The sequence below is a fragment of the Perissodus microlepis genome, chromosome 2 (genome assembly GCF_051167445.1).
Source record: "Perissodus microlepis isolate ML-2025 ecotype Zambia chromosome 2, ASM5116744v1, whole genome shotgun sequence".
In the NCBI taxonomy this organism is placed as follows: Eukaryota; Metazoa; Chordata; class Actinopteri; order Cichliformes; family Cichlidae; genus Perissodus; species Perissodus microlepis.
Window position 1 is genome coordinate 3,997,137 of NC_140462.1, and position 18,078 is coordinate 4,015,214.

The 18,078-nt window shown below is 41.4% G+C and overlaps 2 protein-coding genes across 3 annotated transcripts; one reads left to right on the plus strand and one right to left on the minus strand.

The window, feature by feature from the left end:
* Positions 1–1,580: 1,580 nt before the first annotated feature.
* On the minus strand, positions 1,581–4,895 carry sybl1 (synaptobrevin-like 1). Of its 2 annotated transcripts, none has more exons than XM_084940862.1 (8): positions 4,737–4,895; positions 4,141–4,361; positions 3,898–3,955; positions 3,489–3,626; positions 3,255–3,345; positions 2,905–2,972; positions 2,665–2,757; positions 1,581–2,549 (listed from the first exon to the last, which is right to left on the minus strand). In XM_084940862.1, exons 2-8 carry the CDS (start codon positions 4,284–4,286, stop codon positions 2,481–2,483), a joined length of 663 nt encoding a protein of 220 aa, XP_084796988.1. In that variant the 5' UTR covers positions 4,287–4,361; positions 4,737–4,895; the 3' UTR covers positions 1,581–2,480. The 2 variants fall into 2 exon arrangements, with proteins under 2 accessions (XP_084796988.1, XP_084796981.1); XM_084940855.1 differs by having other exon boundaries at positions 4,141–4,319; positions 4,737–4,894.
* Positions 4,896–5,434: 539 nt separating this feature from the next.
* polr1d (RNA polymerase I and III subunit D) lies at positions 5,435–15,569 on the plus strand. The gene is made up of 5 exons (XM_084940883.1): positions 5,435–5,550; positions 7,253–7,350; positions 7,765–7,841; positions 11,866–11,948; positions 14,677–15,569. The coding sequence occupies exons 1-5, from the start codon at positions 5,512–5,514 to the stop codon at positions 14,722–14,724; spliced, it is 345 nt and encodes a 114-aa protein (XP_084797009.1). The 5' UTR covers positions 5,435–5,511; the 3' UTR covers positions 14,725–15,569.
* Positions 15,570–18,078: the final 2,509 nt, after the last annotated feature.

An 18,078-nucleotide genomic window follows, 5' to 3' on the forward strand; every position in this document is an offset into this window, starting at 1 on the left:
ATTATTTACAGAGCTATACAGTAGTGCAGTTAAGATAAATTAGATATGTGGATAATTTCTACAGTATCTATATAAAGTGCTAGTGGTTGTGAGTGGTGGTTCAGTCCATGTTATTATTGTGTGTTTGAGGGTACAGTTGTCCATTGTGGGTGTGTGTATGTTCAGTCCATGTGTTAACGTGGGTCAGATGTCAGGAGGCAGAGTTCAGGAGTCTGACAGCTGTGGGGAAGAAGCTGTTCCGGTACCTGGTGGTCTTAGTCCGGAGGCTCCTGTAGCGCCTCCCAGAGGGCAGGAGGGTGAAGAGTCCATGTGATGGGTGACTGGGGTCTCTGATGATTTTCCCAGCCCTTTTCAGACACCGCTTCCTGTAGATGTCTTTTATGGCAGGAAGTGGTGCTCCGGCGATGCGCTGGGCAGTTTTCACGACCCTCTGCAACGCCTTCCGGTCCGAGGCAGAGCAGTTCCCGTGCCAGACTGTTATACAGTTGGTCAGGATGCTCTCGATGGTGCAACGATAGAAGTTCACCAGGATGTCTGAGGACAGGTGGTTCTTCCTCAGAGTCCTCAAGAAGAAGAGGCGCTGGTGAGCCTTCTTGACCAGCTTGGAGCAGTTGGTCGTCCAGGTGAGATCCTCGGAGATGTGGACTCCCAGGAACTTGAAGCTGCTCACACGCTCCACAGCCGTCCCCTTAATGTGGATGGGTGGATGTGGGTCAGCATTCCTCCTGTAGTCCACGATGAGCTCCTTGGTCTTCTCGGTGTTAAGCAGCAGGTTGTTTGTGTCGCACCACTCAGCCAGACGATCCACCTCCTCCCTGTAGGCGGCCTCATCGTTGTCACTGATGAGGCCAATCACCGTGGTGTCATCTGCAAACTTAATGATGGTGTTGGAACCATCAGCAGGTCTGCAGTCGTGGGTGAAGACGGAGTAGAGGAAGGGGCTCATCACACAGCCTTGTGGTACACCGGTGTTCATTGTGATGGTAGATGAGCAGTGGTTATCCAGCCGGACATGTTGGGGGCGGTTGGTCAGGAAGTCCAGTAACCATTTGCAGATGAGGGAACTGATGCCCAGGTCTGTCAGTTTCCTGATGAGTTGTGAGGGGAGGATTGTATTGAACGCTGAACTGAAGTCTATAAACAGCATTCTGGCGTAGGTGTTGTTGTTGTCCAGGTGTGAGAGGACAGAGTGCAGTGCGATGGAGACTGCATCCTCTGTGCTCCTGTTCTGGCGGTATGCGAATTGGTGGGGGTCCAGGGTGGGGGGGAGACAGGATTTGAAGTGTGCTAGGACCAGCTGCTCTAAGCACTTAGTGATGATGGGGGTGAGTGCTACTGGGCGGTAGTCATTGAGGCAAGATGGGTTGGAGTTTTTGGGTATCGGGACGATGGAGGTGGATTTGAAGCAGGCCGGTACCACAGCGTGGGCCAAGGACAGGTTGAATATGTCTGTCAGCACTCCTGCAAGCTCCCCAGAACACGCTCTGAGAACACGCCCGGGTATGCCATCAGGGCCTGCAGCCTTGTGGAATACATGTCACAACACCCTTTTGTCCTTTCCTGGTTTAGAGGCAAATCACTCAGTTCCATCAGAATTTATTTATTTTAAATGAGGATGTACAATTGTTACATAATGATCATCAGCCATATAATGTCAGGAAGCAAATCTATGTACAACATAATATAAAAAAGTGCATTTTGTTAACAGAAAGAAAACTTGGGCACACTGAACCTCAAAGAGGGAGGTAAAAGGTGAAGGGAAGCCTCAACTCCACAGGCAGAAATCACACTTGCTTTAAAACAACCATCCTTAATCAATCAAATGTACAATATTTATTTTTATGATCATACAGGGTATTTCACAACATTAACCTTAGAAGATACAACTGTGCTAAGTGATAAAACTTCTCAGAAAGTCTGTATACTGCATCAGTTTAGTCAACAATGTGTTTAAAGTTCTTCAACAGAGGCCCATACACTACACCCTCGTGATACATTTAAAACACGTTACCCACATACTCTGTTGGCATCCAAGATTAAACAGGACACTCACAAATCAAACTTTGCTACCTTTGTAGTTAAATCTATATGGATTAATTACACAGGCAGGTGCAGGACAGTATAGTAACTGATACATCAGCCAACCGAGTGCATGAGACAAGATGAATGCACCAGACAAACATAAGACAAGACCATTGTTCCACATCAGTTTTAGGCCACGTGGCTGCTGTCCATTAGTGTGGGTATGAGGTGGGACTCCAGGTCCAGAAGGCATATAAATGTGCACTGTCAAAGTCAGGGTGAGAAAGGAGGTGGGAGGAGGAGGAGCAAATAGTTTTCCAGCTCTTCTGAAGCCAAAGGAGTAAAAAGCAAGGAACGTGGTATTTTCTACTGTGTCCACTGGCAAGCAGAGTTAAACAGGCACTTCTCCCCTTTGTCCCTTTTCCTTCATCTCCCTCTCGTCTGTCCCCCCTCTCCTCTCATTGTTTGACACACGTGGGCCAGTTGAGACCTCCACAGGCAGCAGAGACAATAATGTAAATCACCACCTGAAAAAGAGCACAGACAGAGTTCACTTCCTTCACAACTGCTGCACTAAATAAGGCACAGAGAAGCCAAGCTCAATGCACTACTTGTTTTCATCATCTCGGTGTCTGTACTCACAAGGGCAACCAGCACAATGACTAGAGTCAGCTTGAAGTTCTTCATGCACATGGCTCGTGTAAGGTTACGGCTCGTGGTCTTAAATGTGACTGACTGAAGGAGGAGGAGGAAAAAAAATGTAATCGGTAACAATATCTGTTGTTTAATAGACTGCAGTTGCAGTATATACTTAACGACAAATGTTATGCATCAGAAAATAAGTAGAAGCAACAGAGCCTAATCAGTTGTAGTTAAACTCACTGCATCAACCAGGTTTTCTGTCTTGTCAATCAGCAGCTCCAGCTTTTCTCCTCTCTGAGCTACCAAGTCTGTAAAAACATGAATGCAAACAGTGAATTTAGTGTGAATACACATAATACAATACATATGAGTAATTCACTAAACACAGCACATCATGCATCGTAAGTGAGGTGGTCGCTCATGATATAACACTGCACTCATTTAAAGTCACACCACACACCAGACAAACATTACAGGTTTTATCTAACTTGGTTTATTAGAGTTTTAGTCAATGTTTTTCCATCTCAGAGCCTTGTTTATTTATTTATTTATGAATAAATACAAAATGAGGAAATTAAAGAGATGCTCACCTATGTTGCGGACCATGATGCCCTTCAGGTCGTCCACTTGCATCTGAGTCTCAGTGACACGATCGGGTCCACGTGGATCCGAGTGGTGTTTCTGCAAAGAAAAGGAACACGTCACACTTCTTCACGTTTTCTTCAGTTTCCTTTTTTTTTCTTTTAAACCACAGAAATATTAGGACATCACAGTGCAGTAACAGGAAACGTTGCTTGGTACATTCAGGCTTTCATCATACACACCATTTGAGCTGCCAGTGTAGAGGAGAACTCGCTGTTCATGGCGTAAGGTAGGGCTGTTTGTGCTCGTGAGCCATATGTTGTCTGGAAACGCTTCTTCACTTCACTGAGGAAGGTGAATGCACGTGACCTCTCAAAGTCCTTTAGAAGATGAGAGTCAAATAGGTTTATAAGAAGTTGCATACAATAAATTGTGGCTGCCTCAAAACCCTATCTCATCTTTAGCAACAGCAGTAATGCTAGGTTTTCTACAATAACACAGGACATGTGTCCATTTCCTACAGTGGCTGGGTGGTTTATATTTATTTTTATACTAATTCAGGTTTTTAAAATACATTCATAACATCTACAAACGGCCTACTGCAAATCCAAACCCCTGACAAAAATATATGACTGTCAAATATATACTTACGTCGTCCGTGATGCACAGGTATATGATTCTGTCATGGCAGATGTAATGAAACAGATAGCTAAAAATAAAGCAGAAGGGTTAATCGTTAGATGAGAGGTGTTTTATACAGTAGGGCTGTTTTTCCTACAGTTTTTACAAGGAATGAACTCTGTTGTACTTTATCACATGACACCGCCGTAGGCACTGTCACTAACAGGATGTAAACTGCCAACTGGGGATGACACAGGCCGCACACGCCCTTACCTGCCATGGCTGTATGTCAGTTTGTTGTTCTCTGAGGGAATTTTAGCTAAGATCTGCTCAGTAACTTCCAGGAAGTTACCCCCACACCATGCATGCTTGGCAAGAATAGTGGTTCCTCGAGCCACCACAGCAAACAGGATTGCCATGGCAACAGCTGGGTTTTCACCTTTATTACCTCCCTGGAGGTAGAAGAACAAGGAAGGCGAGGTGTTACTGCTGAGCTGGGGGGGGGGGGGGAACCCAAATGATAATGATTAGGGAAGAATAATTCTTGTGAAACAGCCAAAAATAGTTACAGATAACAGGAAGAAGGAAATAAAATGACATGTGAACAGGTGTAACTAAGAAATCCAAATACTGCGATTAGAACGCCGTAGGAAAATTCCCAATCATGAACAGGTTGTCATGCTAGAGTAAAATGTCAGCTAAAACTAGATGAACCAAAATTTGCGAAACAACAAGCTAGCTAACACTGTTGTTGACCATTATACCTACATATTAGCGTCAGAAAGGTAGTTAGCCACTTGACGCCATGTCGGTTGTTTTTAGCTACTGAGCTAACGTACGTAATAGTCACATAACATCATATTCAGTACCTGGATGTCTCAACGACGATTAAAGTGGCTCATTTAGCGCAAAATCCCCACATTTAAAGACGTTTCAGTTGCTAGTTGGCTAATCCTTTTCGAGTGACTTCTGCCTGCTTCGCAAATCGTCCAGACCGGAAACATGTTCAAGCGCGTGCTGGGGAGTGTAGTTCCTACCGCATTTCTGTCTCTATGTGCTTAACGTCGTTGTTTCCCTTTTGGAACTACATTTTTTTTTTTTTACCCCAGTTACATATTACGTAGTTCCGTCGTCACGTCTTCGTATAAACAACTTGTTATAGAAGAGGCGCAAATTTCGCCCCTGTTACAGTCTTCCAGGCGACTTGAACGCTAGATAACGCTTTCCCCTGCAGCTAGAGATGTGACAAAACTTACCATTGTTAATTGCTGAACAGGTTAGCTTTTATTAAAATAAATATTTATTAGGTAAGTATTAAAAATAACTATTTGTTTAAGTAAACATGTTATGTTATTAAGCATCCAGGCACAACAATAATATAAAATTTAAGCCATATTCACGCTGCAGAGTCGCCAAACGACGCGTTTGACAAATATGCTACCAACCACAGAGCTGCGTCACTTTAAATTAAAATTATTATCTGATAATTTGATCATTTATGGCTACAATCATACATATGTTACCAAAACATTGAGGTAAATTCCAGTCGTATTGAACTTTCCTTTGCCTGTCAAACTAGATTCAGAGCTTAGGAGCACAGTACTAAACCTTACTCTGTTGACGGATGCAGTGGGAAAGTGAAGCATGGCCGGGGAAGGAGAAAAGAAAGCAGTACTAGAAATGGTAAAAAGCGAAAATCGTGTGTGGTTTGATGGTGTGCGCGGTTGGATGGGTTCGTCTTTGTTTTCTCCAGGTCGGATCAATTAACTAAAGAAGCAAATGACAGCGATTTGACCGCCTGTGTGCTCCTCACGTGGGTAGCTACAGTGACTAGCAGTAAATAAACTTAAACGGCGTTAATCTAACTTAAGTATACGCTAAAATCTGTCTTTTTGAAGCATTACCAGCACCGGAGACAAACAGTAATTTGGAACATGAGGGTACCTACTTGTTTAATTTAGATGATTTGTCTCAGTCCACGGGTACCTAACAGTATCTCCACTAGGGGGCAGTAGTTAAACAGTGTTCATATCCTATGAAGATAAACGCCATAAGTATTTGGAAAGTGATGCATTTTTCTTAATTTTCCTACCTCAGATGATGTGAAATAAAGATGCCAATTAAAAATGAAATATGAAGCTTCATGTTTAATTCAAGTGGGGGTTAAAAGTATTGCTTTAACTACCTTGGAAGGGGATAATATGATAAGAGGGGAAGTACCTCATCATCTTTGGTGAAGACAGTGTTGTTGCATGGGCATGTGTGGATGCCGGTATAACTGGATCATTGGTTTTTATTGATGATGTGAGTGCTGATAGAAGGAGCAGGATGTACTGTGAAGCGTACAGGGAGTACTCTCTGCTCAGATTCAGCCAAAGTGCTTTAGAACTGATAAGACGGTGCTTTCAGTGCCATAACCCAAAACGCAGACGGAAAGGAATCCAAGAATTTCCTAAAGCAAAGACATGAAATATTCCTGAATGGTAAATCAGAGCTCAGCCCAGCAGAGCATGTTTTTCAGTTACTGGTGAAGACAAAACTGAAAGCAGAGAGAGCCACAAACAAACGGCAGCTAAAGACGGCCGCAGTGAAGGCCTGCATGCCTTCGCAGCTGTAAAAATGTGGGTTGTCGTGTAAAAATGTCTGCAATTCTTTGATGGTTTTCCATAAAGAAAGCAAAAACTTGAAAATAATGAAGTTAGTGTTTGTACATTAAAAAAAAAGACTCTTAAGAGCTAAAAAGTTCCGGCTTACTCTAAACAGCAAACTATTGTTTCTCCTGTTGAGAGTGGATGTCCCTAACATGGTCAAGTCAGGCACTTTAAATAAGCTCTAGCTGCTCCAGTGCAGATCTTCACTTTGTGAATGGTGGCCAATCAGATGAAGGCTGGCCTAAAAGAAGGAGGAACGGGGTAACATTGTGTGTTGTAGATGTTTGATAAAGTTTATGAGGCCTGAGTTTAAAGATAAGAAAATTTACTGTGACCCAAACAAAGAGTCCAATGAGCAAAATATGGAGCTGGGAATGTGCACAGTAGGTCCACTTTTGTTGTTAAAACACTTGAATTAAAGCTCCAAGTCCTCCAAGTCACATCTTGATTTTTCTTTTTCTCATAGATTTCACATCCACTGTGCTGGCGTACAGAGGCAAAAAAATCAAATAAAATCATGTCCTTTCTCAAATACTCTTGGACCCAACTGTGCATGTAATCAGTGTCTGTTTCTATTTGCATCTGTAACTCTGTATGTTTTGAATATTTTGGAAGTGCAGAATGAGCGTGAGCGAATCGCCCACTCACTAATCTCAGAGGAGGAAGCTGGTGTAATGTTTCTCTTCCATGTTGGCTGTGCGATGTTTTAAGAGTGGTCTTTTTTGGCATTCTAGGTCCAGGCCGACGGGGCAGATGAGGGCTGTGTGACTTTTGTGCTGCACGACGAGGACCATACGTTAGGGAACTCCCTCAGATACATGATCATGAAGAAGTGAGCGTTTTTGTGTTGTTTTTCCCCCCCTTTGAACTCAGCATGGTCACCGTCGTGTTTTCTTTTTTTCTTTTTATATTTCAAATCGCTTCCCACACATGTGGCTTATTTGACATTCAAACTGAAGCTTGACGGCTGTTATCTGTAGTAAGACTCCAGCTAGAAGGGACTTTCCTCGCTTTCCAGCTCATAGACAATAATAAGATAATCATTTTATTTTATGACAGTGTTATCAAAAGGAAGCATGTGATTTCTCCCTCTTCCCTGTTTTTGGGGCTCTCTTGTCATCCTGCCAGGAGAAGCTCTGCTAATGTAAAAAAATGTAGTCATTACCAGTCTTTTTTTTTTTTTAAGCAAAACTCTGAGAATGCTCGCAAACCTCAGCTTCATTTTCCCACTTTTCTCTTTTGCCAGCGCGGATGTGGAGTTTTGCGGCTACACCATCACCCATCCGTCAGAGAGCAAGATCAACTTTCGCATTCAGACACGAGGTGAGAGACGTCTCTGTTAATACACACCGCTCCGTATGGCTGTGTTTATTGGGAATAAAGGTTTTCAGGCAGCGTTGCAAGGTAAAAAGGCTGATCACGATATACTGCAAATAATAACACACGCGCCCTAATTTTGAGAGCTATAAGCACTTGCACCGTTGCCCAAAAAAAAAAAATCTGTCATCCGCTTTCACAAAAGATAAGAGCAGCCCTGTCACATGAAAGGACTCGGCGAGACTGAGAAAACAGCTTGTTTTTGTTGTTGAACCAAGTTTCTGGTTGCCTGGAGGTTTCTTTTTTTTCTTCACGGCTTCAATACAGCTAGACCCAATTACCTTCGAGGCACAAGGAGAAATAAAAAAATACTCCCCCTCTTTTCCACTACGCTTTCGGGCATCAGATCGCCCTTTGAAATGATCTGTATTTATTTTGGTTGTTAAATTTCTCCACCAAGACCGCAATCACAACGCTGGATTGAGGTCATCCGTGTCAGTTGAGGGGGCCAGGAGGGCCGCAGCATTCTTTTCATTTGTTTTTTAATGCCACATCTTTTTTTGGTTAATCGCTTAGATTATCAAAACAAGATAGTCAAGCGCAGCGACATAAAAAATTGACAGCTTGGTTTCAACAGCAGCCAACAAAAGCATATTCAGTTAACGATCAATGACACAACCCTGAATTGTTTCTTTTTTTGTGCACTTGCACAGTCGCTCATGACGAACATTCATTTTCCATATCCCGGTTTTGTGTCGCTGTATATTTAGTTTAGCATAAGAAAAAGGGAAATATTCTTTTAACCAGGCCTCAGTTCAGTTTTTCCTTTGACTTTTTCAATCGGGCGTTCTTTTCATGTTTTAATATGATTTTATGTAAAGCTGTCCATGTATTAGTTCCCACTTTTACTATTTCTATTCCAGATTTTGGCACACGTATACAGGGGGGGAGTAATTATTAGGTCTCCAGCTGAATATGCAAACTTTTTAACAAACAAATAAACTGTCTCTAATTTTATGGCAGCTTTATTTAAATGGAAAGAGACAGAATATCAACCAAACATCCAGAAAAGAATGCATTACATGAAAGTTGTGGGTTGATTTGCTGGTGTTCTGGCTGAGGGAAGGAGGTTCTAGGCCAGAATTTTATGGTACATAGCTTCGCCCACTGGCCACTCATTGCAGTGAAGTCGTCCTGTACCTTTACCAGAAAAACAGCCCCAAATCATAGTTTTTCCACCTCCATGCTTGACTGTGCGGATGGTGTTCTTTGGGTCAAACTCAGCATTTCTCTTCTTTTAAAACATGTTGTTTTTGACTATATCTGTCAAAAATTACACACTGGCTCTCTTAGATTAGTAGAAAGAGTTCTGACAGTATTGTATCACCTGGATGAGCTAGATTTAGTTTGTGTGTGTGTGTGTGTCTGCATGTTTAAGTGTGCTGGTGAACAAGTGAGTACGTGTGACTGGAATGAGGACACGCGAGCATCTCAGCAATTTCTGTGACAGCGTTTTAGGGCTTCAACGATTCATCGAGTAACTAGATTCTAAAAAAAAAAAAATCCTGTTTTGTTTACTTCAATGCTTCGTTTAATGTGCAATTCTGTAACGATCACTTCACAGTGTAAACACGAGTGTTTCACCGACTAAAAACAGATGAGCAGTGATAAGAGCGCACATATCAATAAAAACTGTTGCACAAAGTTGTCCCTGTCTATTGTGGCGCCGCAGAAGAACACGGTGAAGAACGAAGAGGCAGAGCTGTTACCTAAATGCAGCTGTGTGCAACTCTGAAACAAGCTTTTTTTTTCTTTTTTTTTTAGCTCTTCTTCCTTTAAGGCACACCTACCTTTAGCTTTCTTCTGATTGGCCGCCCATTGCAAACAAAAGAATTAAACGAGGAGAGTTTTTTAAGCTCATAGCAAGAGCTGTGCACCTGAGAAAACCTGTCAAAGACTCAAGAGCACAAAACAACTTTTGGCTTACAGCGATTGCTGGTACATACATGGACCTCATTATTTAGAACTAGAGATGGACCGATCCGATATTACGTATCGGTATCGGTCCGATACTGACCCAAATTACTGGATCGGATATCGGCGAGAAATAAAAAATGTAATCCGATCCATTAAATATCAAAAAAGCACCCCACAAAAGTTGCTACACGGCGTAACTCGGCTCATAACCGTAGCACGTTGCAGCAGTATGCATCACGTGATAGAGCGGCTGTGTGTATTTGTAGCCTTGCTAGCAATCCAGCATTTCATCTCCGAGGACGTTTTCCCAGAGAGAAGTAAAGCAAGTGTGTAAGTTCATCTCTGAATGTTTGTAAAGCATTCCCACGTTAAGCTTAACAACCGATATATGGAGCGACTGCCCCCCTCTCTCTCTCTCTCTCTCTCTCTCCTGCTGCTACTTCAATCGTGAAACTGCTTAATGATCAGCTGATCGGCTTTTCTGTCGTGAGTCCGTCTCTCTTCTTTGTTTTTGGCCCACTTCTCACCAGAAAGAGGAAACCAGCGGCTGAACAACAGCAACACTATTAAGCTTGATAAGCTGTTGTTAGAATTTATTTAATATTACTTTCTAGACCAGGATCTTTTTCTACGTAGCTGACGGCTGGTAACTGTGCAGGGGCGGATCTAGCAAAGTTTAGCCAGGGGGGCCGATAGGGCATGAACAGGGAAAAGGGGGCACAAAGACATACTTTTCTTTCTTATTCTCATTTAAAATATCTAGCTTTTAATAAATAATTATCTGACTCTTACACCCAAAGTTTTAATCTGATGTAAAATATATAGAAGTCCATTACTGTATATAGTAACTGTTAAGTCTAATATACCCTAGTAAGCTATAGTACTTTTTCCTTTGGGAAAGTACCATCTGTGAATTCTGCAATTCTATTGAAGAAAGATGTTGAATCTATTTAATTATTCTTGAAAAATAATTTATTTCTGTGCATTTTTTCACACTGCATCAAATTAAATTTGATTACATCGATTAAGCATCATGAGGTGGAGGGTGGGGGGTGGTTCCCTATTTTTTTTTGCTGGGAGTTTGCAACCCTATTAGTTAGGTTGCTTAATATTTCTGCTAAGTACTCTTTAAAATACCAGAATAGGGAGGATGGAGTAGGTTTAAGTTTATTAGATTGATCAGTGTTGCTGAACTATGAAATATTTTGGGCGCAGTGTATTTTTTACATACAGGTATAACAGAATAGCTTTACTGTTGTTATTTATTTAAACTTGAGTATAAACTTATACAAAATGCAGCAAGATATTAAAAAAACGTTTTATTGATTAAAAAACACACTATATCGGATTCATATCGGTATCGGCAGATATCCAAATTTATGATATCGGTATCGGACATAAAAAAGTGGTATCGTGCCATCTCTATTTAGAACATGAGTATCCACCACTGTAAAAGTATATATAACAGAAAATAAGGAACAGCACAGTCAGTCCCCCATATGGTAAATATCCTACAAGGATCAGGTCATGTGACTGTGGGGGAAATGTCCAGGATTCCTTGGTTTTCTTTGGCCCTCGAGTAGTTCTTGCAAAGCTTCGAGGCGTGTTTGGGCTCGTTATTTCTGCAGCAGAATGAATCTTTCCCCATCGAGATGCCGACCAGAGCGCGTAGCGTGCCTACAAGCCATCGTCGGTGAGGGTGCAGTCAGTTCGTTGGCAGAGTTTCTCTGTAGCGCTCACGATGCATCGCTTGCAAGTGTGGCGTTTGTTTCGACACTTGAAATATCAAATTGGGCAAGACAAAACGATCCCACGTTGCAAATGTGGTTGATGCGTGCTTCTCATCTCTTAACAGCGCTGGTGACCCTTGTCAATAATAAATTTGTGCAGAGTGTCCGCTTTTGTGCTCATCATGGGCGCCTGATGACTCACAGCGCTAAATGAAACCCAGAGACGAGTGGCTAACAGAGTGCCTACATCTTCTGCGGTGGTTTTTGTTCTGTTTGTGCTGTCGGTGGTGGTTTTCGTCAGAAGTATCTGCTATCTGCTTCAGGGGGAATTCCAGCTGCAGAGCCACTGCGGAGAGGCCTGAACGAGCTCAGCGATGTTTGTCAACATGTTCTCAACACATTTCAGGTAAGCATGTGTGACTGTTCTGTACACAACATGTGTCTTACATAGAAAAATGACCCGGGGTGCGTTCCAGAAAACAGATTTGATAAACTCTGAGAATCACCTTGAACTCTTTACTCTGAGACAGGAAAGTCTGAGTTTGTGGTTTCAGCACAGCTGGTCAGAATTGGTTTAATCAGCTCTAATTTAAGCGTGTGCGTGGGGAATGGGGGGAAAAAGCCATCATCAGTGGAGGGCAGATAACTTGTTTTCCCTATTGTGACGGCTCAAGTATAAATGCACGGTCCCTTTGGACCACAGCGATTATCTCGTAAAACATAAATGGAGATGTCATTCGACATGATCCAGTCAATCATCATTTACGCATCCTAAATTTCCCTTAATTGATGATAGAGCTGGAATCTTGCAGAAATCCCAGCTTACGGTCATGTCTGCATGTTATCTCCTGATTAACTAAATCAGCCACAGTGCCATGAGTGCAATCTCCTCGCTAACTTTATTAGTGTAATTTCATTATAAAAAGCATGCACCTGCCTATACTCATATGATTTCTGAAAATAGAACTTCTATCGACTTGTGATTCGAGCACATAAATGACTGAGGAATAAGTGCTTGAGGCCTTGTGTCATGAGCAGTAAATTCCACAGTTGTGGAATAATTTCTTTTTTCCATTTTGATGAGAGAGGAGGCTTCATGTCCAGCTCGGCCTGGGTGGAGCTGCTTCTGCTACTAAACACTGAAGCTGTCGCTGAATGTGCCTGCCAGTGATTGGTCAGAACACAGAGACCTAAATTATCCTCCTAGGACCTGGCGTCCACATATGTGGACATCACATTTTGGGTTATTTAGACCAAAATACTCAATTTTGCTCAACAAGGGCCTGATATCCACTTATGAGGACATTATACTGCTACTGTTCTATCGAAATTTTAAATGAATATCCTCATATGTGGATCTCATTTTTTTTAGAAACAAAAATCAGGTAAAAAAAAAAAAAAATCTGGCAATTCTTTGTTTTTACATTCATCTGGCCCCAATCAGCCCAAATATCAAAGAGAAATCCAAAATGCATGTCGTGGAAGAGTTCGGGTCTTAGGAGGTTAAACCATTAAAAGTATTTAGAGTGGACAGTACTGGACTGATAGGGCAGCGGTGCAGTGATTAGCGCTGTCCCCTCACAGCAGCGAAGTCCTGGGTCTGACCCCGCTGATAGTGAACCGGCTTTTCTTTGTGGAGTTTGCATGGGTTCCTCCAGAGTCCAAAAACATGCATATTAGGCCACTTAGGGATTCTAAATTGGTGTGAATGTCACTGTAAATTGTTCTTTATGTCTTCGTATTGGCTCTACAATAGCCTGCTAACCTGCCAGAGTCTACCCTACATTTCAGGGTATAGCTGGGATAGGCTCCACTCCCTCCACAACCCTGCATTGGACAAAAGGTTGTGAAAATTGATGGATGGAAGCTGGTTATTGGTTGTTGAGCTGTGGAAGTTTCAGCTTGACCTTTTTGGCTACCTGTTGAAACAAATGCAGCAACACTGTCAACTTCATGCATGCTGAACACCAACTTGTCCGGTTTCCATGAGACTGGACAAGTTGAAGTTCTGAAAACTTGGTTGTTTTTTTTCTTTCCATTTGTTTTCATATGTTCTTTGTTCCTCCACACAACATAAAAGATTTACTAACGCCCACGCAAATTGGTTTTGGCGTTAAAAAAATGCACTGTGGTATTTACAAAGAGAGCACAGATTGCACGTAAGAGGTGGGACCTCAAAGACTTTTATGAATGATCTCTGGGAGTTCCTTTATCACAGTGCAAAATATAGAGAGGAGAATATTCAAACCAAGCATGCAAACTGCACATACTGTGTATATTAATAATGGATTGCATTTATATAGCGCTTTTCGGGGCCCTCAAAGTGCTGTACAATTCCACTATTCATTCACTCTCACATTCACACACTGGTGGAGGCAGCTACAGTTGTAGCCACAGCTGCCCTGGGACAGGCTGACAGAAGCGAGGCTGCCATATCGCGCCATCGTCCCCTCTGGCCATCACCAGTAGGCGGTAGGTGAAGTGTCTTGCCCAAGGACACAACGACCGAGACTGTCTGAACCAGGGCTCGAACCGGCAACCTTCCGGTTACAAGACGAACTGCCAACTCTTGAGCCACGATCGCCCCATTTTGTTTTGCTTGTCTTTCTTCAGCACTGATGTGGGACAGTATTTTGATTTTGTTGTACTATTCTAATGAGAAAAAAGATGAAATAACTAAAGGCACAGTCAAATCCATTTTTTCTTTTTTCTTAAAAAAAAATTATTTCAAAGGGTTTTTTTGTTTTGTTTTGTTTTGTTTTTTTGCATTGACTTACCACCAATAAGTAAAAAATACAAAGGCAGGTGGTGTGCTAGTCTTGTGTGCTGTGCAGGGAGGATCATCAGCCCGTGTTAGCAGCTGCCAACAATTTCTTCCTACCGCAGGGTCTCTTCCCATCACAGGAGTCCTGCGGAGAAGCTGACCTGGTGCTCTCATTTCTAAACTGGGGAAAGCAACAAGAAGCCAACCTGAATTTCCAAGCACATAACAGGACAGAGAAAGAAACCTTGGGCGTTCTAGCAAACAGTAATTTTAAGTGAAAGGACAGTCAGCTGGCTTTAATTAAATGTGACACTCCCACATGCTGCCTGAAATCCATCTCTGACTTGGACGTTCTTTAAATTTGTTCCAGGCAAGAGTTAATGAGTTCAAAGAAAGACAGGAGCAACCCATGGAATGAACGGCGTTTGGCACGAGGGACAGCGGGGGGAGTCGGAGACACCAGTTCTGCATCCACACCATGAAAATGAGTTACCTGGACATTTCTACTTTTTTTTCGTATTATTTAAATATACATACTGGGGAGCAGGAGGAATGGCAAGTTCTCCGATTCCTGAACACAGTCTGTATCAGTTTCAAACATCTGTGCAGCTTTTGTATTTGTAGTATTTTCAAATTGATTAATGATGATAAATGTGAATACGTTTTGTGTTTATCATCCCTGAATGCTGGAATGATGAGTAAAACAAATATGAAACATTAAACTCTTAAAGACTTTGATTTTTCCTTTTTTAAGCCATGGATTTCACATTATTATTATTATTTTTTCCTTCATAGGGAGACGGTTTTCACGGATGTCCAGATCTAAATGTTGTTTTTCCCTAGATTGCTCTCATCTGTCCTTTGAAGCTGTGTTTGACGAATGTCCTTATTAGAAGAAGAATGTGGTGTGAAGGACTGCGCCCAGTGCCAAGAATACAGAGGGAAAATATGAGGGGAGTGAAGTGTGAATAACAAGGTTAAAGTCATTTGAGGTTAATCGCATCTCTTCATCAGTCACATGTTCAAGCAAGGCGCGCTCTTCGAGTATGGAAAAGAGTTTGAGGAAAAACAACAACCAGCTGAGAAACAAAGTGTGGAGTAACCTGGTTTCAGGACTGCAGGCATTGTGAGAATGAATTACAATTGTTAGATAAATTGCTGTAAATGTCAAAATTTGTCACAAATTTGCTAACATAACCAAAGTACCACAAGTCACCAGAAAAGCATTTGTGAATTTTTGCTAATAAAATCAACTTACGAGAATGTGTTGTGCCATCTTTTTAGAAGCTGCATGACTGCATGAGCCACATTAAATACCATTGATGTGACCACCAGAGACCACAGTGTCACTGACATTCAGGGGTTTTGAGTATTAATGGGCCAAATCATCACTGGAAAACAAAGTGAGCAGGATCTGAATGAAACTTTTTCCATCTTCAAAGCAGCAATCAAAGTAATTACCAAAGAGTGACAAGGATACCACTGATTGACAGATGAGCAGTTGGTAAGCACGTTAGACCATATCAAACTTATTGTACACTGTATGCGTCATACAGCTCAGTTAGAGCTTAAGTGGGACGAGCAAATATAACTTAAAGTTTACGCGCATCTTAAATCCCTGAGATATATAAATATTTAAAAAAGTATTGTAACAGTTGGTCCCAGTTTTTCCTACATGAACAAGAAATGCAGCTATAATAAAAAAGAAATAAATGTACAAAATTATAGGAAACTTAAAGTTTTGTACATTTAAAGAGAATGAACCACTGTAAGAAAACAAAACAGAAACAGTGAAAAAGCTTTTCTTTTAATTGTTTACCAATTAATTACTTTAGTGCAGTATGACTGGCAATGAGGGTGGTCTTTCTAAAGTAGGAAAAGGTGAAAAATAAATGAAAATACAATTTAAAGTTGAAACTTTATAGCATCCTTGACATTTTCCAAAGTTGTTTGGTGGCCCAGCGGCTTTGCTAGGCCGATTCTAGTCCCCAGCCTTATCTTTGACAACCCTAATTTAAAGGGTTACTTTGGCAGCTAAAACAAGTGAATTTTGTGTGTGGACTTTTCTTTAAAGTTCAAAATTAAGTTGAGTCATCCTAGATCAGATGCACCAAAAACTTTGATTTCAGTCTCACCTGCTCACAAAATATTGTTAAAGCAGTATTGTGATTTGTCCATGTGATCTTGAGCAAACTGCGTACGCTCTTCTGGAGAGCAGCGCTCTGTCCTTGAAGCCGTTCCATGCACAAGATTGCCGTTGGCTGTTCTCCTGATGGTGGAGTCATCAACACAAACATTAGCCAAGAAAGAGAGAGAGAGGCCTGCGACTGTTCCTTTGTGACCTTGATGACTGTAACATGGTTTGCTGTGGGAATGATCTTTGATTGTCAACCTCTCCTTCATAGTTGAACACCATCTGTCTGACTGATTGGACTTGTGGAGTCCGAATTCTTCTGGGATGGTTTTGTAACCTCTTCCAGCTGCATGAGCATCAACACCAACTACGACCCACTCCCTCAAATGTGTTTTGTAAAGATCAGCCTTTGATAGATCCCTGTTGTTCCAGTCATGTTGTTGTTGTTGTTCACTTAAAAACATCAAAAACCCACCATCCACGCCCGATTTTCATTCAATGGATTGATAACATGTGTCTCCTAATTTTACCTTTAAATTATCCACTAAATCTAGAAATTCTTAAACTTTTGCCCCATCCCATGTAGGTGTAATTTTGAATTTTTTTTCCTGAATTTCATGAAAATCTTTTAATCTTCAAGGTCATTTTTATGCAGAAATGCAGACAGACAAGTGCTCAATAGCCACTGTAACGTGGGATGACTAATAGAGAAATAATGCATTGATGCCACTGCTGTGGTTTTCAAAATGATTTAATTCGAAATCCTAGTTTAATGTGCCAGTCATGCACAAATGCAAAATACACGAAACTCATATAATGACAGAGAACCACATGAAACATGGTCACAAACTTTAAATACTGTTTACTTGGACATGTGTTTGTTGACAGCAGCACTGGGACACTGAAGCATTGCTAAGAATATATAATTCTCTTAACAAACAATAATTTTGAGTGTTGATGTGGTTTTGTCAGCGTCACGAAGTTTAGAATTGAATAGAAGCAGGATGAAGTTCCAGCCCATACCACGTTTATGTAAAACATATTGGAACTCTCCAAAGTGTCTGGCGTAGGAGCTCAGAAAGTCCTATAAAGTGAATATTATTTTTCTAATCTTTAAATATTTGCCTTAAAGTCCTTGTAAACGTGCCAATAGAGGATTTTATGCTTAAATTCTTTCATTCAGTTGTTCCAGGAATCCAGTGCAGCGCCGTCTCCGTTTGACCTCAGGACTCAGCTATGTTGTTTTGTGACAACTGCCAGTTTTGTGAGATTAAAGAGATCTGTAATGTGAACAGTTGTTAAAGATCCTTTTTCTCACATTCGGTCTACAGTAAATCACCACAAGACCCGCTTCTTGGAATCAGCTTCTCTATTTGTCAGCAGTAAAGTCAAGACGTTTCACAAGTTGTCATTTTATGATCTGTGATATCAAATGCAAACCAAATGCAGCTTCTTCTGAGAAAAAGAAAGCATTATGTTTATATCACATTTAAGCTTCTACAAGCTGTTATTGACAGAGAAGACGGGTTGTTTTGTTCACCGTTTTCTACTTTATGTAACATGTTGTAAGGTGTCAATTAGTGACTGCATCTCTACTGACCTGTAATGACTCAAACAAAAACCCTCAAACAACACAAG

Bases quoted from the DNA above. Each gene is read 5' to 3' on its own strand.
- sybl1 (XM_084940862.1), bottom strand. From the start codon at position 4,286: ATGGCAATCCTGTTTGCTGTGGTGGCTCGAGGAACCACTATTCTTGCC. The intron at 3,956-4,140 runs GTAAGGGCGTGT...CTTTATTTTTAG, and splicing joins CTGACATACAGCCATGGCAG to CTATCTGTTTCATTACATCT. The intron at 2,973-3,254 runs GTGAGCATCTCT...ATGTTTTTACAG, and splicing joins CATCATGGTCCGCAACATAG to ACTTGGTAGCTCAGAGAGGA.
- polr1d (XM_084940883.1), top strand. From the start codon at position 5,512: ATGGCCGGGGAAGGAGAAAAGAAAGCAGTACTAGAAATG. The intron at 5,551-7,252 runs GTAAAAAGCGAA...TTGGCATTCTAG, and splicing joins AGAAAGCAGTACTAGAAATG to GTCCAGGCCGACGGGGCAGA. The intron at 7,842-11,865 runs GTGAGAGACGTC...TATCTGCTTCAG, and splicing joins CTTTCGCATTCAGACACGAG to GGGGAATTCCAGCTGCAGAG.